The sequence below is a fragment of the Lupinus angustifolius genome, chromosome LG17 (genome assembly GCF_001865875.1).
Source record: "Lupinus angustifolius cultivar Tanjil chromosome LG17, LupAngTanjil_v1.0, whole genome shotgun sequence".
Lineage (NCBI taxonomy): Eukaryota > Viridiplantae > Streptophyta > Magnoliopsida > Fabales > Fabaceae > Lupinus > Lupinus angustifolius.
The window spans coordinates 840,016-849,356 of NC_032025.1; the positions used below are offsets into that span (position 1 = coordinate 840,016).

Consider the following 9,341-nt stretch of genomic DNA (forward strand, 5'->3'; position numbering starts at 1 on the left):
AAATATATATTGCAAGAGTTAGTTTTATATATTTAGATCAGATAAGATTAACTTCGGTATACGGATGAGGATGAAACCAAAAAAAATGGTGGTTTGTTTATATTAGAGTGATTAGAGGGCTAAATGGTGATGCAGTACAAGTGGGATCTTTAAAATATATACACTAACAATGTAAAGTTTTTATACTATTGACACATATTATTTATTATTGATTTATATTACTTTTATTTTTTACAGTTAATAGTAATTAATAAATTAATAGTGATTAATAATTTGCTCACAGTATAAAAAATATATATTATCTGTGTGTATGCATATTAAATCCTACTAATATTGCTAAGAAATTTATTAAAATGGATTTTGTCAAACTGAAAACTAGGTGCATTAGTCAAAGGTGTCTATCAAGAACTAATACTACTAATTTGTAGGTTTAAACATGTTATCATAATTATGACAAGTTCAAACTTCAAGAGACTACACCATTCCCTATTATCATGGATTAAAAATGTATTCAATCGATTGTATAGTTTAAGTTTGAGGAAATTTTAAAAACTAATGGATTTAGTTCCTGAGATACATTTATTTTATTTTAATTCCTTATCTTTAATTCTTGTAGGCAAGATTAACATATCCCTCAATTTAATTTACTAAACATTCTAAAAAATTGATTTTTTGGTGATCTATCATTTTGATTATTTAGCTATTACTAGTATAAAGTATGTATAATTTAATTCACTAAACATGTTAAATTTCTTTCCCCATCCTCAATTATCTAAAACTTAAGTTTGGTTGTTTAAATACATTTTTTAGAAAGGGGTTGTTTACATTAATTTATAAAGAATGCAGAATGTCGTTTTAGTTTAATTTTATGAACCAAAAGGGGAAAGGTTAATGTTGAATCTATACTTGTCATTTATTATTTTCCTAACTCAAATAAAGAGTGCCTAAAGAGACATCTCAGCTAACAAATGTGTATTTTATTCCAAAAAGGCAAGAAATGGTTCTAAAAATCCACATTTCATAGTTGTTCTGCATCAGAAACCAAAACTCAAAACTTTGTGCCATGTGTTAAACATCTTTTGGTCTTGATCTTGGAGTATAACAAATTTTGCCCAAATGTGTCTCATTTTTTGTCTCAAACCAATCATATATTAATATGTGGATAAAATAAAAATTTAAAAAATAAAAAATAATAAAATAGAACACTCTACTTGCCTTGAAAGATGGAATAAGATTCTCTTCGTATACAAGTGTCACATAATAACATATGAAATGTAACATGTAATAACAATTTTACCCCTTTATTTATCATGAAATCACATTTTTATGATTGAAAATATAAATAAAAACAATCATTTATCTTTTCATTAATAAAAAATATCTTTGTTGTTTTGGTACATGTAATATTTACTCCTCATGATCATGTCATAAAAAAAGTATCGTAATTTTGAAGCAAAACAGACTCTTCAAACCCAATTAACCTTAGGCAGATGTCAATAAATGACAAGAAAATACAATCGAGTATAAAAGAGACAAATAGACTACAAGAATTTTTTTAATAGATAGATTATTTCATTTGTTATGTATAAATAACATAAAACTTGACTTAAAAGTTAGAATCCTTATGCATACCTAACTTCCATATTTCATTTGTTATGTATAAATGAGCCAATTCTAATCCCTAAAACTTTAAATAGAACATAATTATATATCTGAAATGTGCTAGTTGATTAACTACGAAGCAAGCATGGAAGCATGTCGGGTCCACAATTGTTTGAACTTTTAAAACCTAGTTGTTGTTTTTTTGTTACTTTTGTAGCCTCCCAAATGGAAACACATGAGACCAGATCTTCTCTCTCATAATATTGTATCATTTCATGTGTCATGAGTTGTGATTGGTTAGAAAAATATTTAATAAATAAATTTTGAACTTAAATATATATTTTTAAACAAATCACAACTCTTAATACATAGAGTAATACAAAATGTGAGATAGAATATGTGATTATTACACTGTCTTTCTTTATTCGGAAAGACTACATGGTGAGGAAAAGAGGAATTGATTCACCTACTTTCCTCTTGTTTGTTAGGTTTCTACATTGATTTGGTTCCCTTTAAAGACTCCTATCATCAAAGTTTCATTAAATGGACACTTTATCTTTTCTTTTGCTTTTTGTGTCTATCAATTTTCCACGCTGCTCTTATGAATTTTAAAATATCCTCAGAAACTTCTGTAGCAGATAAAGCAGGTCCTGCATATCTCATCAAGAGAGCCCATTTGCTATCACATGATTGGTATCATTCTATGTGTCATAAGCTATGAATGGTCAGAAAAATATTTAAAAATTAAATTTTAACTTAAATATATGTTTTCAACTAATTACGATGTCATGACACATGGAGTGACAATAAGTGTGGGACAAGAGAAGGACATCTGATATGCACCCTTTCATCCAAGATTTACATTATAATTAATCATATATAATTTTTTTGTTAGAAAAAAACTAGGTTATAGTGATCATTTTTTATTGCAATTAATCACAAATAACTTTTTCGAAGGTGTCTATAGCAATTAGTCAAAATTAAACAAGCTAGTCCTAAGTTTATAAGTTATTAGGAAGTGAAAACCAAATAATTAAATCATAACTAGTATTTGATAAAATTGATCGTTAACATAATTTTTAAATATAAAACAACACATGCTATTGGGTTAAAAATTCTAAGTTACTTCTAGTAGTTTGTTAAATACGAGTTTTTAAACTCATAATTTATTAAAATAAGCTTTTTTACTAAGTATTAATAGTTTTTATCATTATTAGTCAATATTAAATTTGCTCAATAGTGCATTAATCTATTTTCATCTGTAATTATATTGTGGTGAGGTAGAACAAGTAATTATCACTTATCACTCAAGCTGAAAAACATTAACTTAATATACATTTGGCATTTGCAAGCAAAAGTAAAAGATAAGAAAATGGTAATACACATAATTTGGCAATATAGAAATTATTACTTTTATAAAGTATAAAATGTGTGTTCCCACTGCTTCAACTATACATTGCATGCTCCACTATATTAAGTGGAAATTATAACTTATTAACCTTTGTGAATACTCTTAAGGTTCCTTACAGTCATTACAAGTTGTTGTCTTTCACCTTCTACTTCAGCAAATTTGAGGCTCATTTCTGAGTATCTTTCTTGCATCTCTTTTAGTTCATTTTCCATTGATTTGTTTCTTTCCTTCAACTCACTTAATATGCCATTAACATTGCTTTCTGCACTATCAATGACTAAGGTTGTTGCTGTTTCTTTTTGTGCCAAGTTTTCAATACTGTCATGGCCAGAATATAATCAATAACTAAAGAATTTAATGGCTTGGATTCAGAAGATTACAAGTAAGAGACAAAATGAACAGTCACCAAGTATTCATACCTCTTGAATAAGAATGCACCCATGTTTTCTTCGGATGCACATCCATTATCGCGGTGAGGCTCGACTGTACTTCTTACTTCTCCGCATATGTCATTAGAAGTATTAGTGCTTCTGTCCTGAACAATCTGTTTGAAAGGAATGCAAAAGTATGTCAGTAATGTTTCTTGAACATCAAGATAGGGTCACTATATAATCTTTCCTTGCCAACATTCATCAATGCATTTCGATTGAATTCCGAAGAAGTAGTAGGCTTAAATTGTTTTAGTAATGTTTGCAAATTGCTCCAGAGTTGATTGTAGAAGTCAGTATGTTTACCTTCGGCAAAGCGATACTCTGATTGAACTCCTCCACTTTGTTCTCCAGCTCCTTAATTTTGGTCTGGAGTTCCTTTTCTTTCTCCAAAAAGGTTGTTGTTGAAGTTTCCATGGCACTTTCCTTTGACTTTATGAGGCCCTGCCATAAACAACCCCTTTCATTAAAGATCAATGAGTGAAAATGATGGATAGTAGATAAAAATATCATTAGTCCTCATCCTAGACAAAGACGGAGGCCAAGAAAAATCATAAGTGAAACAATCGAGCATTTTTCTCAAAGGGACTATCTCTTCAGACTACCCGTATTTAAAAGTTACCTCGAGCATTCTTATTTTCTCTCTCAGGCTTGCCATTTCTTTTGAATTCTGAGGGACTGAAGCAGTTTTTTTGTTCTTTGGACTGGTTTTAGCTCCATCATCCTTCTTCTTTAGTTCAGCTTTTAGCTGCAAAACCTGCTTTCTTAATTTTTCTTTCTCGGCTTCATCCTCATCAAGAAAATGTTTCAAATCACTGTATTGAGCTCTAACTGATTCTAACTCTGACCGCAATACTCTGGCCTCTCTCTCATTTTCATCCGTATGATGTCTTATCTTGTTGAACTCATCAAGCGACTGCTCTGCTTCGTTCTTCAATGATGCAATTTTACTCACCAATTCGTTTCTTTCCACAGTTCTTCTCTGCAACAGTGCCTCAGATTCCTCAACTGATTTCTTCATAAGTTCCAAGTCTGATCTAAAAATTTCACTTCCTGCTACTTGCTCAGATAAGCGAGAAATCTCCTCTTTAAGCTTTTCATTCTCAGCTTTTAGCATCTCGATCTCCTCAGAGAAATCTCTACTAACTTGTTCACAGTTCTTGTTCTGAATTTCGAGCCGCTTAGACTTGTCCTCAATTTCCAAAAACATTTGTTGTTTATGAACTGTCATTGTGTCTATTTGGTTGGAAAGGTCTTTCAGTTTTACCTCATATTCAGCTTTAAGTGATTGATTCTCTTCCTTGACTTTATGCAGCATTCCCTCCAGTATACTTTTTTGTGCACGTAGTTCACTCGCTTCTGTCAATGCTTTCATGGCAGCCTTCTCATTTGCATCGAATGTAGAGGTCATTTGCGTTGAGAGCCTTCTGAACTCCTCTTGAAGCCTCTCAGCAGTATTAGCATTTTTAAGTCGGGTCTTTCGCAATGCTTCCTCAGCCTGGATGGCTCTTTGCTCCTGCTCAACTTTGCAATGTGTCACTGCTTCTAGATCAGCTTCGAATCCTTCTGATTGCTTTTCCAGTTCCTCCTCTAATTTTCTGATATGGGTTTCAAGTGCCTTAATGGTAGCCAGAGAATTTGAGAAGTCTTCTGACTGTTCCTTCAGTTGATCTTCCAGATTCTTGATACGTGTTTCAGTGTCGTTTATTTCAGGTGGAGGAGATGAACATTCATACTGCATTTTTAACTGCTCCTGCAGTTGGCTTTGCTCCAGTTTATATGCAAGGCCGTGGTTTTCTTGTTTCAATATCTCGTAGTCTAGTGCTAGTTGTTCCATCTGCATCTCCAACTCATCTTTGTCTCTTCTATACATTTCTATTTCACCATAGAGGTCGATTATTTTTTTCTCAAGCAAGTTTGTATCCTTGCCACTGGTATGCTCCTTAACAAGTTTATCTAATGCTTTCTGTTCTTCATCATCATCTGATTCACATTTAGAGAGGTTTATCCCAAACTGTTTGGAATTTTTAACCTGTTCGGAGTTATTAGAAAGGTTACACATTTCCCTATTTTTTTGCTCCAACATTTCATCAAGGTCCTGTACAGCAAGAACCAGTTCAGCATTCGATTCTTGCATTTTATTTAACTGCAACCGGAGATTTGCATTCAGGTCCTTCTCATAGTTCAATTCTTGCCTAATTTCTTCAACAAAAGCACGAAGATCTCCACCTTCCAAATGCGACCTGTTCCTCAATTTGGCCTCATCCATACGTTTGTGAAACAACCTGAGATTGTCACATTCAGTCTTGAGTGCACCATTTTCCTCTTTCAATTCAATGATTTCCTTTGTAAGATCCTGCCCTCTTTTGCTTTCCTTAACAATTTGCTTCCGAAGGGTCTGTAGTTCCATGTCTGACACATTCACCTGCCTTGCCAAATCAGCAAGTTCAGCCCTGAGTCTATCAATCTCCATAGGGGATGCATGTTGGGACCTTTCCTGTAGAAGCACATCATGAGAACCGTTTGTTGAATCGTCTACGCTCAACCGACGTTCTGAACCAGAAGACCAGTCCCAGTGTGATCTATGATGTACATCATGCACTGTTGTTGGGGAATTGACAGCAGGTTTTTGAGGTTCTGAAGTGTGACTGGTACCTGAAAGAAAACCATTTGTGTCGGGATGGATGTTCATTTTTCTGAGTCCAAGGTCGCAGGGAGTATCAAGTCCCGAACTATCATCAGAACAGGATAACGTAATGTCAGACCCGCCACTAGATGTCCTAGAATTTGAACTCAATTCAGGTCTATTGATCATTGCTTTGACAGAGACATCCTGTGAAACAAAGAAAGAGGAAACTCAATGTTACAAATTTTCATGTATTTCAACTAACATAGTAGAACAATGAAAGAAACGGATAGATAAATTATTTACTTAGAAAGGACATCACTGTTGAATTGGTGCACCAACCAAACAAGTCCTCACCCCCTCTCCCAACAAAAAATGAGAAAGTTTACCTTTTACACCAGGAGATATGAATGATAAGAACCCTAAGGATAGCATAGCACTTTTATAGATCGAAAATAGCGATATAGCATCTACTTCATATAGTGTGATGACCTCAGATAAAATATGAAAAGCATAACTATAGAAAGATGATGTTATAAAGGGAAACTAGAACAAAACAAGGAAGATAACATAATTAATGGAAAACTAGCCAAAATCAGAAAAGTAATAATTAAATCTATGAATTAGGAAATCAGGTTTCCATTCCTAACAATAAAAACTAAAAAGTGAAATGAAAACCTTACTTCAGAAGAATAACTTCTGGTGCTCTCATCTATATCACCACTTCTTAAATGGTTCATTATGCTCCTATCTTGTGATTTTATTTTTGCATCTTCACATTCATCTTCCTCTCTACAAAGGTTATTAAACAAGAATAAAACTCATCATAAAAAAAAAATGAGTCTGAGACCTGAAAAGGAAATATAACCATAGCAATTCCTCTAGTACCTTTGTCCACTATTTTCTGGTAGCCTCTGAATTGATATCTGTGTTTGTCAAGCAATAAATAGAATTTAATGAGACCAACATTGCTTTGACTTGTGTATTACTCAAACTTTTAATAAGGTTGAAATTTTAAGCAAAGTTATATATATACTTATATCTGAAATCGAAAAAATATCAGAAAATGTGAGTTTGGGAAATTGCAAATACTAACATGCAAAACAGCATCACATTGAGAATTCTTCATGGGAAGAGAGAGAAAAGAGGGTATTGTGGCATCAACATAATCAGCAAAATTTATAGAAACCTCACCAATGGAGCTAGCTTTAGATAACCCCTACAATGAATGAACCAAAAAACTAGATCACATTCTGAGATATATATATATATATATATATATATATATAACATAGGTAATTAACATTAATTGGATCTATATAGAAAATGATGCATACCGTTGAAACCAAAAAATGATAAATTTTGTCACTGATTTTCCCAGTCTTAGGGTCCTGAACAAATTTGACACATTCATGTATCGGATTTTCCCATTTACAAAATCCATCTTGAATTCTAGTTTTCTCTAATCTCATAGTTGTCTTTCCAATGTTGCTTGGAACTATAGATAACACGAATGCATCCACCCCAGATGATTGAAACACCTGAAATCATCAAAAATAAAAATAAAAATAGAATCTTTAGTTATAATGCAAAGTGTAGGGATATGAAACGAACGTGGGTGGCGTGGAAATGGAGTTTGAAAAGAGCTTTGATGATTTTCTTGTCGCTTCTCCATCTTGAAGAACGAAACATCTTCTTCTTGTTCTTCTTCTGAATGATGATGTCGGTTAAGGTTGTCCCAAAAGAATGGGAAGAGAGCACCGAGTTGTGGAACTCAGTTGTCAGAAGTGTGAAGTGGTAGATCTGATATTGCTGAGTTGTTCCTTCTCTTCTCTGTTTTTAACACATCACATTCTCTTATGTATCTGCATGCCTCATCATAGTAATAGGATAATCTTCTCAACAAAGAGTTACTCCCCACAATATATTTATATAAAAAACTCTTACATTATTATCGAGATAATCGAGTATATAATATTTTACTAATATATAATATTTTACTAATATATAATATTTTATCTATGGATAGATGATTAAAATTATCATATGTAAGTATGAGTTTGATTTTTTGTTTTCTTTTTGATCAAATTATTATACACTACCAACAAGGTAGTGGTATAAAATTTCGTTAGATATTTAAAAAAAATCAAGAATTCAACTATTATGAACAACACTTATTAGGACGAGCGTTCATGACGAATTTATTTTAAATATGAGTATTATTCAAACATTTAATTCATTTACTTAGCTTATCAATCATACCCTTTCAACTCCTATTTTTTTGTCAAATAGAGTCAGAAGTTTGCATCTATAGAAATTGGTATATAATAATAACTATTAACTTCATTAAAGAAATAATTGGGTGACTTTTAAAAACTAATTAGGTGAAAAATGCTTACTTTTGGTAAAGGACAAAATTATGAATTAAGTTATAAAATATATGACGATTTTGTATTTTTATTGATCGTGAAAGGGAAACATGCACAAGCACTGTCTTTGTCTGTTATTCTTTTTTGGTTCAATTTGAAAAGCAATAATTCACCAACTACAACATATACTAAACTTTTCATATTATGTGTTTGGTACATGCGTCCATTTTTAAAATATATACTTAAGTTAACAAGACGTGAGAGTAATCCATAGGAAATGAATTTTTGTTTAATTAGGCCTTGAAAGGAAAGTTATAGGTGGATCCCTTTATTTATTTTTTTGTTATTGTTTTATAATCCTAAAAACCATGCTTAGTGTTTTAAGGAATGTTTGACAAGAGAGGGGTAGCAAAAACCAATACGCATATGTTGTCATACAAATTGTGTCATTTTATGTACATTAAATATGATTAGTCAGAAAAATGATTTTTAGTACAAGTTGTGGGTATGCTATTAGCAAAAACTTCACTATAGACAAAAAGTAAGAAATATGATGTTTATGTCTCATGTTAAAGGGTCCACTAATCATATCTTTGAAGATATTGAATTAAAACCTTAATAGAAAAAGGTAAAGTGCCTAAGACCTAAGAAGGGCATCCACAAAGGTTGTCATTCTGGGTCGTCGGAGGATCTCTATGGGATTAAAAGAAATCAGAAGACATGAGCTCAAAAATGTTATGTAATATTTAAAGTTTAGGTGATATATATAAGGTTCATTTACATGTTTATTATGTATATATTGATAGTGTAAGTATTTTTATACTGTCAGCAAATCATTCATCATTGATGTATTAATTATCATTGACTCTCAAACAAAAATAATACACATCAGTATATATATTTTA

The 9,341-nt window shown here is 31.9% G+C and overlaps 1 protein-coding gene across 4 annotated transcripts; it reads right to left on the minus strand.

Moving 5' to 3' along the window:
- On the minus strand, positions 2,991-7,958 carry LOC109331089 (putative leucine-rich repeat-containing protein DDB_G0290503). 4 transcript variants are annotated; one of them, XM_019565366.1, is made up of 9 exons: positions 7,682-7,958; positions 7,405-7,608; positions 7,164-7,286; positions 6,956-6,993; positions 6,751-6,859; positions 4,064-6,274; positions 3,748-3,885; positions 3,433-3,557; positions 2,991-3,331 (listed from the first exon to the last, which is right to left on the minus strand). In XM_019565366.1, the coding sequence occupies exons 1-9, from the start codon at positions 7,757-7,759 to the stop codon at positions 3,097-3,099; spliced, it is 3,261 nt and encodes a 1,086-aa protein (XP_019420911.1). In that variant the 5' UTR covers positions 7,760-7,958; the 3' UTR covers positions 2,991-3,096. The 4 variants fall into 4 exon arrangements, with proteins under 4 accessions (XP_019420911.1, XP_019420912.1, XP_019420913.1 ...); XM_019565367.1 differs by having other exon boundaries at positions 3,433-3,526; positions 3,747-3,885; XM_019565368.1 differs by lacking the exons at positions 6,956-6,993; positions 7,164-7,286; positions 7,405-7,608; positions 7,682-7,958 and having other exon boundaries at positions 6,746-6,875.

Coding starts and splice junctions, on each gene's coding strand:
- LOC109331089 (XM_019565366.1), bottom strand. CDS start 7,759: ATGTTTCGTTCTTCAAGATGGAGAAGCGACAAGAAAATCATCAAAGCT. Junction 3,886..4,063: donor AGAAAATAAGAATGCTCGAG/GTAACTTTTAAA, acceptor TGTTTATGGCAG/GGCCTCATAAAGTCAAAGGA. Junction 3,558..3,747: donor AGAGTATCGCTTTGCCGAAG/GTAAACATACTG, acceptor CCTTTCAAACAG/ATTGTTCAGGACAGAAGCAC.